The 17,906-nt window shown below is 38.6% G+C and overlaps 1 protein-coding gene across 1 annotated transcript; it reads left to right on the top strand.

Moving 5' to 3' along the window:
* Positions 1-216: 216 nt before the first annotated feature.
* Positions 217-3,096, top strand: LOC149216997 (uncharacterized). The gene is made up of 3 exons (XM_089390103.1): positions 217-457; positions 641-1,618; positions 1,871-3,096. Exons 1-3 carry the CDS (start codon positions 217-219, stop codon positions 3,094-3,096), a joined length of 2,445 nt encoding a protein of 814 aa, XP_089246229.1.
* The last annotated feature ends 14,810 nt before the right edge of the window (positions 3,097-17,906 follow it).

Raw genomic sequence — 17,906 nt, 5'->3', positions numbered from 1 at the left:
AACGAGAATACGGAGACACATTCACGATGCGCTCTGCTAGGGTTTGCAGGAGCCGCCACAGAAGGACCTGACTAGAGGACGTTGCTGGAGTCAGCGTGAGCAAGGCTGAAGACGACAGGATAAGGAAAAGAATCAGGTAGGAGGGGTAGACTCGATTGCTGCGTTTTTTCACTTATTGGGCCAAGATAACAACAGAGAGACAGGAACTGAGAGGAAATGGAAGAGCCGAAGGGGGGGGGAGAGATCCCCTCCTTCAAGAATGTGGTAACCGGGGAGAACAGCGGGAGTGGAATGAGGCATAATCAGAAGGAAAGCCACGTCCCGGTCATGGGCAATTTATGGCAGAAAAGGATGAAAGGGAAATGTGTACCGCGGGCTCAAAAAAAACCAAGATATGTCATCCCTTGTAACAAGTTGGAGGAATACAACTGTTATATGAAGGACCATGCCCTGATTTGTAAATTCATTGGTTATTGGCCTTCGGAGAAGGAGCTACATCGATGGATTGACTAGAAATGGAAACCTCGAGGTCATATTGATCTGAAATTGGGAGCCAAAGGGTTTTTCACAGTAATCTTCACGAACGTGGAAGACAAGAACAGGATATTTGAAGAAGGACCATATTTTTTGAACAATGCAGGTCTGTTCATGAAATATTGGGAGGAACGATATAGCCCAGATAAGGAAAAGCTGCTGGAGGCACCAATCTGGGTCAGGCTCTTTGGGTTGCCCAACGAATGCTGGGACCCTGAAATATTAGAAGGAATCGGCAACACAATCGGGAGTTTTGTTAAGATTGCAGAGGCTACAAAACGGGGTAAGTATAACGCCTTCGCAAGAATCTGTGTATACATGAATTTGGCGGAACCCCTTCCTGACAGCATTGAGGTGGAATATCATGATGAGGTATGGGAACAGCCAATAGATTACGAACACATCCCTTTCAGATGTCGAAACTGTCATGAATACGGCCATTTATACAGGCAATGCCCGTTGAACAATGAGGAGGAACCAAAGAAAAGTCAGGAGGAAGTGTCTGGGGGTTTTCAGCAGGTTACAAGAAGACGAAGGCAAAACAAGGAAGGCCCTAGATCGCAACCTCAGGGGAAACCCGCTCAAATGTCAAGCCAGAACAAATTTCAGGTATTACAGGAGGGCAATGAGGATTATGAAATAAATTTAGAGGATGATGAGGATCCTGGGAACAACCCAATGGAAATAGTAAGGGAAGGTAAAGGAAAGGAAATAGACCCAGGAAAAATCGATGGAGAACGAACGGAGGAGCAGCTGGAAGATACCGCAATGCAATCACAAATGGAGGTGGAGAACCAGGCAGAAAATGAGGTTGAGGAAGAGAGAATAATGAAACGGCTTCTTCAAGAATGGAAATACCTTGACAGAAGATTCATACCTGAAAAACAGAAACAACTGTATAAGGAAGTATTCCAGAAATATAAGGAGAAAAAAGGGGAGAATATAGTCAAGCAGGTGATGACCGGAAATGATCAGGGGACAAAATTGATGGGATTGGACAGCTCTGGCAAGAACAGTAGAAAGAGGGGTCATAAGACAATGAGCGAAACCATCCAAACGGTGGGTGAAGAGTTGATCAATTCAGGTAAGGTGATACCTCTGTCAGAGGTTTTTTTCCCCTCCTATCAAAAGTTTTAAATGAATGTTATCAGTTGGAATATCAGGGGTTTAAACAGTAAGGGTAAACAAAGGTACATGAAAGACAAGTTGAAAAAAGAGAAACCTAGCATTATGATTTTGCAGGAGACTAAAATATCGGTTCAACAGCTTGAGGGTATTATAGGAAAAAATAATCTTCATTACGAAGTGATGGGGTTGGATGCTATTGGATCTGCAGGAGGTATAGCAATTTTGTGGAACCCTAATGATATCATCCTGGATAGATGGACTAGTATGAGTAGAATCCTTACTGGTCAGGGTAGGATAGTGGGAACCAAGGAGCAGGTTGTTGTTTCAGGGGTTTATGGCCCCCCCTCCTTAGGTGAAAAAGAAAACTTCATAGCAAGCATGAAAGTTATCCGTAGACTGTATCCTGAAGCTGCCTGGATCATAGGGGGTGACTTTAACTTAATCAGATCCTTGGATGAGAAAAAAGGAGGGGTGAGGAAGGTGGACCAAATCATGGATAGATTCAATGAGATGATAGAGGATTTAAGACTAGTTGACATTCAGACTATCAATGGGATTTTTACCTGGAATAACAGGAGAGGAGGCAAAAACCAAATCGCTTCTAGGCTGGACAGATTCCTAGTTTCAGAAGCTATTATGAATAAAGACATTTTTGTAGAGGAAAATATTATACCTTCCTTGGGGTCTGATCACTGGCCGATTAGATTAGAGATTGATATCAAAAAGAATCGTGGGAGGAGACCTTTCCGGTTTGAATCTTTCTGGTTGAGAGACCCAGAATTCATCAAGAGAATCGAGGAATGGTGGCGACAATCTTCTATGCAAGGTAAAGGAAAAATGCAAACGTTCCAGTTAAAACTGAAAGAGCTGAAGGGCAAAATTAAAAAGTGGAACAAAGAAGAGTTTGGAAACATCTTTGAGGATAAACAAAAATTAGAAGGAGAAATGGAAAGAATTCAGCAAAAGATGATAGTGGAAGGCAGGACAGAGGATAGCATCAACAAAGAAGGGGTCATCCTTGGGAAATTAGAAGAAAGACGAAAGCAGGAGGAGGTTCTATGGAGACAGAAATCTCGAATAAAATGGTTAAGAGAGGGAGAACGAAATACTAAATTCTTCCATCAGGCAATGATTAAACATAGACAGAGGAACAAAATCCTATCCATTAAGGATAGGAATGGAAATAGAGCGGTGGAGCAAGAGGAGATAGAACAGGTTCTTGTGGATCACCACAAAGAAATCTTATCTGAACCACAGGTTGATAGATCTAGAGCTATTCAGGAAATCTGCTCGGCCATCCCCAGCCTTGTCACTGAAGACCAAAATAAGGCTCTGATGAGAGCTGCGACCCTCGAGGAGGTAGAAGAGACGGTGAAAGCAATGAAGAAGGGTACTGCCCCGGGACCAGATGGCTTCACAGTAGACTTCTACTAGGCGGGATGGCATTTCTTGGGGGGAGAGATCCTTGATCTGGTTGAAGAATCAAGAAGGAATCAAAAGGTGTGGCCGGCTCTCAACGCTACCTTTTTTGCTTTAATTCCTAAAGGTGAAAATTTAGAGGGTGCAAATGGCTTTAGACCAATAGCATTGTGCAATGTTATTTACAAGATTGTAACGTCCCTGATAGCTAAGAGATTAAAACCCCTTCTAGACCAGTTAATATCTACAGAACAAACTGGTTTTGTTGAAGGAAGACAGATCCTTGATGGTCTTGTTGTAACTCAGGAAGTTTTGCACACTCTTAAGGTTAAAAAACTAAAAGGCATGCTGATTAAGCTGGACTTGTCTAAGGCTTATGACAGATTGAATTCGAATTATCTGGGCAAAGTCCTAGAGAGCTTTGGGTTTAATAAGAGGTGGATTGCTTGGATCCATAGTCTGATCTCCTCTAAAAATTTCTCTATCCTGGTCAATGGAACTCCAACTAAAACTTTTAATGCTTCTCGAGGAATTAGACAAGGAGATCCTTTATCCCCTTTTCTGTTCATCCTTGCAGCTGAAGGTTTGGGTCGCTTTATTAAACAAGAAAGAGAGGCAAACAGGTTGAAGGGTCTCAAGCTATGGGGGAATAATTTGCCCTTAACCCACCAACAATTCGTGGATGACATTATGCTTTTTGGAGAACCAACAGTCAAAGAAGTCAGACATATCAAAAGAATTTTGGATCGATTCGCAGAGGCATCTGGCCTGGAAATCAATAGAGACAAATCTTGTATCTTCATATTCAACACAATAGATCAGGTAAGAACCCATCTCACCAGACTTTTGGGTTTTAGAAGAGGGGAATTACCTACGAGGTATTTAGGTAATCTTCTAGACCTCACCTCTAAAAAGATGAAAAATTGGCAGGGTGTCTTGGATAAATTGAACGCAAAGGTAGCAAACTGGGCCTTCAGAGCCTTAAACATGGCAGGTAGAATTGTCTTGGTGAAATCTGTCTTGCAAGCTATCCCAATTTATTCTCTCTCGATAATGGCCGCACCTTTAGGGGTTTGTGCTAAAATCAGAGAAATCATAAGGAACTTCATCTGGAGAGGGTCTGACCAAAAAAAGAAGTGGGCTCTTGTATCTTGGGAACAGTTAACGGAGAGAAAGGAGAAAGGTGGCTTGGGGCTGAGAGACCAGAAACTCTCAACAGGGTCCTGGGAGCCAAGTTGTGGTGGAGGTGGCTAAGGGGGGGCAATGATCTGTGGAAGAACATATGGAAGACTAAATATAACATGCCTGATTCAACGTTAGAGATCCTAAGGCAACAGGAAACGCCTAAAGGTTCTTCTATTTGGGACCTGGCTTGCCAGAACCGGGATCTGGTGGAAAAACATGCTTTCTGGGAGATCCGTGGAGGAGCAGAGGAAAATTTTTGGGAAGATAGGTGGCAACAGAGAGAAAGACTGAGCAGAATCCAAGATCTTAATCAAATCCGAGCCAGAATAGAAGGAAACAGGACTTGTGTTAGAGACTATTGGAAAGCTCATACTGTGGAAGAAGGGTGGAGAGTTTGGATTGATCCAGTGGAATGGGACAGGGAGATTGAACAAGACCTGCAAGACAAATACAAAAAAGAAGTTGGATCTAGGAAAATCAGAGCTCGTGATGGCCAAGATATCCTTAGGTGGGGGAATTCTATGAAAGGTCTGTTTACAACCAAAGAAGCTTATTACTTATTTGATCCTCAGAATGGGGATGATGGAAACCTGGATTGGAAAGTAGTATGGGAAAATAATTGGTGGCCAAAAGTCTCTATATTCATATGGTTGGCTGCAAAAAACAAGATCCTAACCTGGGATAGAATCCAGAAAAAGGGCTTCAATGGGCCATCGATATGCTGTCTCTGCAATAAGGAGGGGGAGACCAGAGATCATCTTCTGATTAAATGTCCGTACTCTAAGAATCTGTGGGTGAATATTAAGCTGACCTTCAATAAACCAAGATTTGTCATCAGTGATTTTAATGAATTGGCCTTCAAATGGAATAAGGAAGTCTTCCAATGCAAGGTCGTTAAAAGAGCCTGGAATCTTATTCCGGGGTTTGTTATGTGGATGATCTGGAAGGAGAGAAATCGGAGGATTTTCCAGAATTTGTCAAAGGATCCAGAGACAATCTCGGTAAAAGCTATAGAGCTCATGCGGGAAACCGTTCTGGTGGAGAGATGGTACGAGGATGATTGGAAGACAAATCAGGAGGAACAAGAAATTCTAAGTAAGTTAAACTTAAAACAGGAGATGGTCCATCACAAGCTATCCGTCCCTCAGGACATGAGGAGCCAGAGCCCTGACAATTTCAGTTACCCCAGGGATACCTTTGTTAAGTTAAATTTCGATGGGGCTTCGAAAGGAAACCCAGGAGAAGCAGGCTTCGGAGGCATCTTCAGAGATAGTAATAAACAGGTTAGATGGATATTCGCAGAAGGGGGAGGAGAGATGACTAATAATGAAGCTGAATTCTGGGCCCTCCATCAAGGATTAAGGATTGCAGTTAGAAATGGTTATCCTAACCTGGAAATCACGGGCGATTTTCAGATTGCAGTGGACATGGTGAGGAAATTAAATAATGGCAAGAGCTGGGAAAAAGCCACCAGCAGTTGGCGTACTGCGGGTATCGTTCAGGATATTGCAGTTCTCTTAAAAAAGATTGAGTATAAGGTGGTAAGTCATGTCCGCAGGAAAGGTAACCAGGCGGCTGATTACCTGGCCAATTGGGGCAGCAGAGGGAGGGGTAACATGATTGACCAACAATGGAAGGCTGTGTGTGGAAACAGCGAGTGGAAAGAGTTGGCTGAGATCATTAACTCGGATTATGACCAAGCCACGTAAGCATCTTGTCGGATCATTGAGCTGGCATGAACAAAGGACGTGGAGATCCTGGTTCTTGATCAATGATCAATCGGGGAAGCTTAATGAAATGATGGTTGAGTACAGAGCTGTACTATGGCAGTGTGCGAAGGTAATGGCACTCGATCTTGCACAGGGTGAGATCATTAATTTATGTATTTTCAGTGGAGGGGATGGTGGGTTGTCAGAAGCCTCGATAACAAACATTAACCAAGGAATAATTACCAGTAATATTTCCAACCATGATAGCAAATGGCGGCATTCGTTCGCCGGTGATAAACGGTGTTAGGAGGTCAAAAATCCTATTTATATCAAGATCGGGGAAGGTGATCAGACATCTGGTTGTTTCCAAATTGGGAGAGGAGTGATTAGGGTGTTGGAGAGCCGTCTGGCCTGGATTGAGCGCGTGGATTATCAGCGACCTCCCAGTAAAGGAAGCGGGCGAATTATGGAGACCAGACAGCGGACTAAAGAGGCTGAGGAACATCAAAGGGTGGCGACGGAGACGCAGGAAAAGAAAGGGAAGGGCATTGCCCAGGATAGTCCCCCAACAGAGTTTTGGGAAATTGAAGATGAGTCGGAGGAGGAACTTCCGCTGGGTGGTGATGGAGGGTGGTCGGTCACGCAGAAAAGGGCTGCTGCTGAGGGAGAGCACCAGCAATGTGAAGGGTTCTCTGAACCGAAGGGGAAGAAGGAGCGGAGCCCGGGGCTGAGGAACAGTGCGAGAAACCCTGTTGAGGAAACGGGGGCGAGCAGAAAAAGAGGATGGGGCCAGAGGAAGAGGACGCAGGGGGAAGGTGAGGTTTCGGGGCGGAAGTTGAATCCTGAGAAAAAGACAAGACAAACAGTGAATTATAGACTCAGACGGGCGGAAAGAGCGTTCCAGAGGGAGTCCAATCCCGCTGTTCGAAGAGTTATGCAGTTTATGGAGGAGGAGTCCCTCCAGAACCAGTCCGCTGATGAAATGGAAGAATGGGAGTCTCTGCTCCACGACCCTGGTCATACTAGGGGGCGAATGACGCTCTTTAAACATTCACTTCACATTTACTGGGTGATGAAGGGGTTACTGGCGAAGGCGCTCGAGCAGGTGGCAAAAGAGATGGTGGAGCTGGTCAAGGGAGACCCAGACCTGCGCAGAGAGCTTAGCTTCATTCGTGTTGCTATGGAGCGACAAGAGGAAAATATGGAGGCTATGCATCAACTGCTGAAGAGCATGCAACGAGATGATGCGGGAGGGACAAGTCAACAACCTGACATGGATACTGCCTGATCTAAGATATGCTGGAAAATCTTCACTGCTTTTTTAGCTGTAGTTTTTTGAGATCCTTAGAGAAAGATACTTGTTTTTTGCAAATCAATAGCATTAGGAACTCTAATGACTGTTTAGTAATGTTGGCTAAGATTCTGAGACTGTGGGCCTTTTATTTTTGGGCGGCTACGAGAAACTATAGGTGGTTTATCACCCGGTTTCCCCAAGTGGGCGGGTTCTCTATACTTTCCTGATGATATGTAAAGTTCTAATTTCTATCGAGTAATAGAATGGGTTCTACCTTAGCTTACAAAAAAAAAAAAAAAAATTAAAAAACAAACAACTCCAAAAATAATAGAAATTCAAATGTGTAAGAAATTAACGGGTTACCTAATTCTATTCACTTAGAAAATGACATGAACACAAATAGTAAGCTCCTTTTCAAATAATTAACCACCACATCAAAATTAGGTTATTAGGAAAAATGAACGGGTTGAAAAAGCTTTTCTATTGGAAGAAGTAGGAGTGGGGACCTCGGTAAAATAGAAACAATTATGATGGATGACTTCGCTAGAAATGCCTAAAAAGTCGGAGTGAAAGCTGAGAGTTAAGAAATGGGAGTGAAAGTCGTTCCCTAAAGTATATTCGTTGATTTGGAGAAAGCCAAAGAAAACCGATGAAGAGAATTGGGCATATCTCTCTTTTATGTTAAAGGAAGGTATATCTTTTTCTATTTTTATGTTAATTGAAAAAGAGGCGGAAGCATCTATAAATTTCAAATCTTCACCCTCTTTCATCCGCATGCTCTATTTATTCTTCGTTTGCGATATGATTTTTGGAAAGTGCCTCCATTTGAGTGTTTGGTTTTTGTGTCTTTGTGGAGAGTATGATGTTCCAAATCAGACACTCTGTGGGTAAAATTTAATGTCTTAAATTTGTATGTTGGCAGAAGAGGATGACAATCGGTAAAATTTAATGTCTAAAATTTGTTTGTTGATAGAAGAGGATGAGCACAATGGATTTGGCATGTTCCAGAAGATCCTCTGCTACATCCAATTGATTGAGATCAATGCAATTTCTTGATTCAGTTATTCATTTAGATTACACTCTACCACTTGTATATCTCAAACTAAATTCATTTATGATTTGATGGACAAGACCCACCAAGGGTAGATTTGTTCACTCTTTTCATTGCTACTGTGCAAAGCGTTATTGTGCTATTCTCTTTTACTGCTCCAAATTGGTTTCAGGTACTCAATTTTTTTCGTGTGTCTTTCTTTAAATTTAATGTAATTTGTTGTTAATGTAAATTTGTTGTTCTCATAAAATATATATTTCATTTTCTTTAGTTAGTTTAACGTCCTTAGCCGTAGTTTAGTCTCTTCAAACCAGGCTCCTCTCCTTGTTGATTTTGATAATTAGTTTATCATGTTCGATTTAGGTTTCATTTCTATATTTTCTTTCAAATTTGTGTTGGTTGCAACAAAAATAACTTGTAATATTTTGAGGGTCTCACTTAGGTTAGGCTTCCAGACTAAGTATAAACTCATTTTTCCATATTAGTCTAAAATTCATAGAGTTCTTAATACGAATTTCAACCAGCCAACCTAGGATCAAAATATGAAGCCCAAGATCAGGAGACAATGCTTTTTTTTTTATGAAGCACAAGAACTATTCAATTACTTGAGTACTATCCTTCATTTCCATTTTCGATAGATTTAGAGGAAACTGCACTAGTTGTATTCTGGCTTAGTATGTAAAACATAGGCAATGTTTGTAACTCATCTCATCTTTGGAGGAGATAATCTTCCATCTTCATATAATTCGTCCAAACCCACATGAGATTGAATCCTTCCTCGGGTGTGCAAGCAACAGAAAAAATGGTTGGAATCTTTAACTGATTTCATGCTGGTCGGCTATTCGATCACGACATCTCATTATATGATCTGATCTTAGTAGGAAGACATCGTTGGATTAGATGAACTCTCATCACATAAATATATTTTCCCACCCTACACAAAACCTATACTACTATATAATCAACATAAATGGTAGGGTTAAGATCTTAAAAATAATCAATATTTTAATAACATATAGTTGTGTAGAAGTTGCTTATCGACTCTAGGATAGACCTTGTTTATAATTATTAGGGTTTAGGGTTTTTGGGTTTAGGGATAATTTGAAATGATGAGAAATTTTTATACATTTATAGGACACACCTATTAATACTTTTCGGGTTCCATTATACTTTTGTTCACACATTGAAAAGTATGAGCACTTAATCATCAATATTTGTCTGTCCTCGCACTCAATTACAATTAGTCCTCAAACCAACCAATTAAATTTGCTTCTGAGAAATAAACGAAGATAAGTGTAAAAGTAGACTAACTACAATTAGTTGAAATAGAACTGAATTGCCTCTATTTTGCTATAATCATGATCAATTAGTTAAAACACAAAGAAGGTATTGAAATACACCTATGTATACGAGTGAAGGGATTAACGACATACTTTTGTTTTTGTAATCTTGTATTTCATCCACCGTAACCTCATTTGGTCTAATGATGAGGAACATATTTGTAGTTCCATTTGAGACCAGATATGCGAGTTTGTAATATTATTATTACCGTCGAACATGCATAGTGGTGTTCGATTGCTATTTCCAGCTGAGGTGTTTTTTGTTTGAATGTTACTTGTATTTATATTTAGGGTTTCTAGATTGTTGTTTATTTTATTTATTAAAGATTTTATATAATCAATTTATTGATTTTAAATAGTACTAGAGATTTAGAATGAATATTGATTTTTGTGCGAACTCTCAATAGCCTTACATATTATTTATATAACATTTATAATTTTTTATTAATTAAATTTTTTTTCTTATAATTACTAATTTATATGGCAATTTTTTTTTAAATACTATTTGTTACATTATCATGTATATATTGATCTCAATTATCAAGGTAAATCATGAATTAAGAAGTATTATAAATAAAGAGAATGAAATGATATACAATTTTAATTTATTTTTTTTAGTTTTCTAAGGAAGAGGAGGAAAGAATTGCTCAACAAGTACTCTAAATAAAGAGAATGAAATCATATGCAATTTTAATTTTGTTTTTAAGCTTTTGGTGGAGGAAGAGGAGGAAGTCGTGGTGGATGGGAAGGAGGAGGTGGTGGTGGTGGTTGTAGTGCGGGAGGTGGTGGACCCCTGTCATCCTCCTTTGCCTCCTCCTCTCTCTCCCTCCTCCTCTCTCCCTCGTCCTGCAAAGGAGGGGAAAGTGTCTACTAGTAATTGGGGTTGATGGAGACACATCTAATGGAGGGAGATCAATTTGCATATCAGAATCTTAATTTTGTTCTTGAGGTTGGGAATTGAGCTCATTTTCTTGTTGAGATATTCTTGTTGTCTCTTCATATCATCTTCCTCTTTCCTCCATTTATCTTCCTTGACTTTCCTCTTTTGATATTCTTTGATTCTTCTCTTCTCTCTCTCTTCATCTTATTGTTTTCTTTTGATCTCTTCTTCTTGCCTTTGATTTCTCTCCCGCTCCCCCTCTTCTTGCACTTTCCTGACTTCTTCTTCCTCTTATTTATTTCTCTATTTTGCCCTCTTATGCCCTTCATTCTCCCTCTTCCTTCATTAATCATTCTTCTTTTGTCTCTTCCTCTTCTTTTCCTCTTCTTGTTGTCACTACTAGAGATCCTCAAGCTGTTGGTCTCGTATCTTCTATGACTACTTCATATCTTCTTCCCTTTTCCTCCTCAACTCTTACTTCTTCCTAGAAAGGGTTGCATTTATTCCTTTGATGGTTTCATTATCTTCATCTTCCTCTTGCTCCTCCAAAGGGCCTTCTGCTTCATTTCTCTTATACTTTTCTTGTTTTCTACTTGTCTTTTACTGATCTTTCCTCCTTTCTATAAGGGTTGTACTAGATTGTGGCATATGCTTTCTTATGACTACTTGGCCTGATCATCATCATTTTGCTATTACTTACTTGGCCCTATTTCCTTGTCATTATTATACTAGTTCTCGACCTTGTCTTCATGGAAATGTTTTCTTTACATGTATGACCAGTTGAAGCCTGTTTTATTGCAGTGTGCTACCATAATCCCCTTAGGTTCATACCTTTGGTGACTCAGATCTAAAAAGTAGAATCACATCATCTCCTTAGCTTCTATTTATAATTCCTTAAAATTCTCAATGGTATAGGCCCAAATAGTCAGAGGGAATGTGGGCAAAGGATTTTTCTTACCTTTGTGTAGTGCCTTAGAGAAACCTATGGTCATTTGGTATCAAACTTATTGCAGTAGAAACTTATCTGCCACAAATATGGGGACAACATAAGGAGGATTATATGAGCCAAATAATTTGATCAAGGTTCTCTCCTAGATAGGAAAATAGTCTACCACTCCGATGACTATTTCTCTATACCTCCTCGGCATACGTAGGGCCTCTTCTCCAAAGAGTAATTAGTACAAAGGAGTGATGAATGATTCAGAGATGGCTTCATGCATACCTTTATAGTTTGGGTCCCAAACTATCTTGTAATGCAAATGCATGATGTTTGACACCTCGTGGGTTTAGTTGCAGCTTCGTTCATCAAAATTTCACCTTGCACACACAACATTTAAAAGATATAATGCCATATAGAATTCTGATGGTTGGTCCCTCTTCAAATTCATTGCTACTTGTATGTTGGTCTTCATAGATTAAGCTGGAATGCTCGTCGAGTTAAAAATAGTGGCCATAGCTACAACAATGTACATAATATGAACCCAAATCCCAACAAAGGTACCAAAACCTGCCATATAACTAGTTCATCATCACTGGCATGAATTAGTAGACCTTCCTCAGGCCCTCTATTCTGTAAAATTGATTAGCCTTATCCCAAAACGTAGATGTTTCATTCCACCATGATTTCAGGATGTCCTTAGTTTCCACTAGGAAATATGACATCCGCCTCGTATTAAAGGTATCCTCCTTCTTTCATAACTTATAGCAGAAAACAATATCTGTAGAATAAATGGAAGCAAAGGCTTAGCCTATGTGGCTCCTCGTTACCCATCTCCCTATATTGTGTTCTACAATACCCAGTCAATGGTCTCTACACATCGAAAGATAGACATATTTGTGGCCACTTTGTGAATTTGGGACCTCTTGATATTAACATATACCTTGAAATCCTCCTAGTCCTATGGAACATTTTTCGTATATAACTCCAAATATATATGAAACCAAGAGAGTTTAGTGGTATTATTGATTTGAGATGTCGTTTCCTGGTAAATTGGTAGTGGTGGTCCTTCTGGAACTTCGTGGGCACTGGTCTCGACACTTTTGTAGGAGGAGTTAATCACTAGAGGCACCATTTCTCCAGAGAAAGATGATATTAGTATACAATCGAGAAAAACATCAAGATAAACATCATCTGGAATTTAAAATGATCAATCCTAATATTACAGTGATGACATAAATAATATTAACCAAAAGGGAGATTGTAAACTGAGCTTCAAAATTTAAACAATAAGATGAGCAGATCTGGGCCGAGGATTAGCTTAGAAATAGGTTATTGGGTCACAAAACATAGGAGGTTGCAAAGGCTTAGACAATTAAATCCTTGACTTGGTGATTGGAGGTTACTATGTTGTAGGATTTGTCCTATTGTGATTTTTTAGGATGCTATCGGGTTCACTTGACATTTGCGCAGAAAATCTATGGTTTGAAATGAGAAATTTGATCTCAGTAGACCCTGGAAATCAAAAGTGGCTAAGGGAAGGGGAGATGAACTTTAGGTTAGGCTTAGTGTCGAGGAGATGGGGTGCTAAATGAAAATATAACAACGCTGGAGGGTTTTTAGGGTGAAATGAGTTTGAAAATGGCTCAAAGGAGAAAATAAAACATACCAGAAGTGAATACAGTGGGTTGGAGGTGAGAGAAAGATAAATGGAAATAAAAATGAATTTAAAGGAAGGGGAAGAGACACCTACTTGGAAATGAGTTGGGTGCTTTCTCAATTTCCATGTCTCTCTATCATTCAACATTCTAACCAATTGAACAAATGAGCTATGGGGCAAGTAGTTTATATAAGAATTTGTTTCACATGTGAGGTTGGAGAGGTCACTAGTTTACATTTTAGTACATTTCACAGAGATGGTATTCATGTGTCATGTGGCCTGGGGACCATGTCACCTCAAGGCTAGAGCTTGTAGAGTTGAAAGGTAAAAGGGGTCGCATAGTCATGGGCCAAATTCTGTCAAAAGTTCCACTTGACGACTGTGAGGCACGAGGGCATGTAGTCGCAATGTAGGTGGTGTCGCAAAGTTGGAGGCTAGATACGTAACTATTTTGTGACCTGGTGACTTTAACTGATCATAGTGTAATTTGGAAAATAAGCAGTTTCAGGTCAAGATTTTCACCTTAAGTAAATCCTACTTTTTTGTGACTTGCGAATTTGAGTACAGTTAAACTCTGGATTCTTGCAAACTCATACTCTTTTGAGAGGCCTAAGGGAACTTGTGCTACTTCCAAGATGCAAAATCTAATTAAGGTGTAGATGGTGGATAGATGCTTAGTGAAGGGGCTCCAAAATTTTGAGAGATTTAAAACCAAAAAAACCAAAGGCTCACATCATGGTTTTAAATCCTAACAGAAGACATCCATAGATTTCATCGTCCCTATTATGGAGCCCAAATTTTACAAGCACCTTGGCCATTTTTTTTCTTTTGTTCATGTGAATTTATTTGAGAACTTTTCAACTTCTTAAAACATGCCAATAGCAGCTAAAATCATCTTTTAATGAGATGAAATCTAATGATGTCATTCACACCATTTCCTATGACATTCATGCAAACTATTTCATCACTCATTTTGATAGCACTATAATATTGAAAGTTGTAAAGCCTTACATTTTCTATGTTTGAGAGGGTAGAGATCGACCTTTTGTTCAGAACAATGGTTTTTATCCTGCCAGGTACCCAGGTAAGAGAAGCCTCAATTTGAATGTTGAGGAGAACCATGGGCAATCCAGAGGCCTGAGAGGCAATGGACCAAGTGTAGGCCCTGTCCATCATATCCTCCACATCATTGTAATGTTCAACCTTATAGTCTATGGTGTGGGGAATGATGAGCAGAAAGGAGAAACCTTTATATGATTTATTAATCTTCTCCTCCCAAGCATATGTGATGTATTCATCCTTATGTTATGAATGACTATAATATCTCGATTATTAAAGGATGACACAATCATTCAGGGTGGATTCAACCAAGGGAATTACATAAATAGGATCATTGACGGCTCTGAGAATGTATTTTTGCTTCTTGGGAGCATCATCACCTAGTATGATGTTTCCCTACAACTTGGCCATGAGGACATGCCTCCATGGATCTTGAATCTAGACTAGTGCTCCATGCTTACAAAAAAAATTATGCAACCCACTCTTTCCATTATTGGAGTTTAAATAAAGAATAAAATTAGTTCTGATAGAGAGTTCCTCCACAAGATCTCTAGTCTAAAGCATGTCGTCATTTCATTACTCCCTTTTGGATTTTCTTACAAACCTTTTAATGGCTACCAAAGCCATAAGGTTTGATCATTTTCTCCACGTTGATGATTTCACGAGGGATTCACTAGTCATGAACCCTTTGGATGTTGTTGATGGTTTCACCAAATTCAAATGGTGACCGATGTGAAAAAATAAAAGGATTAACCCTCTCCAAGGGGAAATCCAATCTACCACCTAAATAATAACTAGAATCTCAAAGCGATTGCGTGGACTTGTTATTGTTAAATCAACTTGGCTCTAATACCACTTATCAAGATCTCAAGGTATGTGATCTAGGAACCATAAATTGTGAGAGAGAGTAGGAGAGATAGAAAGAATACATATATGCATTGAAATTATTTTTATAAAAACCTTGAACATAAAATAAACACATTGAATACATAACAATATATTAGGATCATATAATAATTTTTTAAATGGAGAAATCCTTTATCCTACACTATGGAGGACCCATTTGTCATTTTATAGGGTGAGTCTTGTTACTTATAGTATTCTCAATGCCCTCTTGAGTTAGAATAACATGGGTAAATACCATGGGTGCATATCCTGGGTGGATAACGTGGGTAAATACCATGGGTAGATGCCACTTTCCATTTAGATCATAGGTATAACATGACCGAACACACTTTTATAGGTTATCAAAGTGACTAATCAAAGCATAACTTTAGCTCAATTGAAAACATCCAATGGAACTCACATCTAGAATAATATAAGAGGGGACCTTCATTGCATAGCTTTTAGACTAGATAAATTCCTTTTTTCAAAATACTTAATGATCATAAAAATTGGCTTTGAAACCTCAATTCTCACACGTATGGGCTTGAATTACTCGCTAATAAGTTTGAAATTAGATTGGAAATCAATCCAAAAGAATTATCCATTTAGATTTTAATGGTTTTAGCTAAATAATCCATATATTTAGCAAAATTTGGCTAAATAGTGGAAGAAGCTCCAATGGGAATTTTTATTGCAATATATCACTTCCATAAAGAATTAAATTATCTTGATTTATCTTTGACAATGTAATAAAGATGAATTAAAAGACATTTTTAAATCCTAGAAGGATTTGATCGAGTAAATGGAGCACATTTAGTATAATATCATCTTGAAAGGTAGAAAAAGGAAACTTATCAGTGGGGAAAACATACATGAAATAAATTTGGGTAGTGTAACAAATAGGAGGAAGTCTTCTAGAAGCAATAAGTAAAATATTGATGGCTAAATGAAGGAGAGAAGAACATACAATTATTCCATTTATCCATGTTTTAACATCAACATCATAATGTAATTTCAACCCTAAAACACAATTAGGGTTTGAAGTTATACTGAGATGCTAACATTGAAAAGGAATTGACAAATTACTACTAATATTTTTCTCACTAAAACAAAAAGGTATTTAAGTGATTCTATTGAAATAATTACATAGAAAATTCTCAGTTTCATTACTTAGAACCACAACAACCTTTCTCATGGAGATATCAATTCAAGACATGGAAGTAGTAGCCATTTAAATGTTCAAAGAAAAACTCCTATACCAAATGGCTTCAGCTTAGACGTCTTTCAATCATATTAGGCCATCATTAAGTAACATGTTTGGGAATTGGTTTTGGATTTTGCATAACATGCCCAATACTCACAAACACAATGTCGCCTACTTCACGCGTACTCCTAAGGACACATGACAAAGAATGTAAAATCTCATCTTCTAGGAGAAATTTAGCTATGGTGAAGGTGGAAAAATCCTTTATAGTATCATTTTGGTACATGAATTGATTCGATCTATAAAGATTTCAATATTTGGGTATGGTCATTAAGCTTGACATGCTCAATTATTTTGGTAGACTCAACTAGCAATACATCTGTCACATCCTTTTCACCTTTCGATTTTCTAACAAATAGATAAATTAGATTATCCCTCTTATTTCCAAGGCCTTCTTCTTTACTCTCATAAATGGACCACCCTTCTCAACATTTAGTCCAACTTCTATAATTAGACAATGTGACCCATTATCCTACTTCTCTTTTCTAATGGGAAAAAGGAATGAGCTGAGCTGTTAAGGCTATGGTACCCTCAAACAAAACTAGGGGTATGGAACTTCATGGGGATGAACGAATTGCATTTATCAACAATTTGTAGATGAAACTCTTCTTATGTTTGCACAAATAGTAGGAGAAGCTCATGCCTCCAAATAGGTATTAGAATACCTTATGGTAGCTTTGGGGACAAGTATAATTCATGGTAACTTGCATATATTCTTCTTCAATGCTCCTATTGCTATTCAATTACATATTTCCAAGATTCTCAGATATCAATGGAGTTACCTTCAGTCTAAAGACATGGGTTCTTTATGTGTTACAAAGGCCCTTTGTTGTGCCTTGTGGGAGTATCTTCACCTTTACTTCCATAGTTTCTTTTTCATGATCGTTGTTATGGTCACAAAAGGATTGTAAGCTAAATTAGTGATATTATAGTTAGAATCAAAGTTATGAAGCTAATGAAGCATTGAGATAACGAGCAATATTTTTCCATTTAAAGCATTGAGAATGCATTAGTTGAAGTAAGCATGAAAAATTATATTAGATAAAGCTATTGATTAACATATAAAAATCTTTATATTTTATTATACACATATTCACTGTAATAAATGAAAATAATTTTCTCACAAAACATGGTCAACCATGGTCCAATATCACAGTATGACAAGGATTGTCTTAATATGAAAACCAACCATAGCCAACCATGGTTAACCATGTTTATTTGAGTGTTTATAATATTTATCTTATATTTTTTATATAGCTTGGGTTTATAATATTAGTCCCTTGGATTTAATATTATTCCCTTGGGTTCATAATCCCTTAGGGTTTTAGTATTAATCCCTTGAATTTATTATTTCCTTAGGTTTATAATATCAGCCCATTGGGTTTACAATATCGATCATGGTCAACCATGGTCAATCAGAGGCATCCATGGTCAACCATGGTAAATCGTAGCCATCCATTGTCAACTTGGTCAATCATAACCGTCCATGGTCAACTATGGTCAAATGTCGCCTTGTGACAATGATTGTTTCAATATGCAAATCAACCATGGTCCAGCATCG

The sequence above is a fragment of the Pinus tabuliformis genome, chromosome 1_1 (assembly GCF_031772625.1).
Source record: "Pinus tabuliformis cultivar Carrire ecotype Pingquan chromosome 1_1, CPIR1, whole genome shotgun sequence".
NCBI lineage: Eukaryota > Viridiplantae > Streptophyta > Pinopsida > Pinales > Pinaceae > Pinus > Pinus tabuliformis.
The sequence above is the reverse complement of the archived record's forward strand: the minus strand, read 5'-3'. Positions and strand labels throughout refer to the sequence as shown.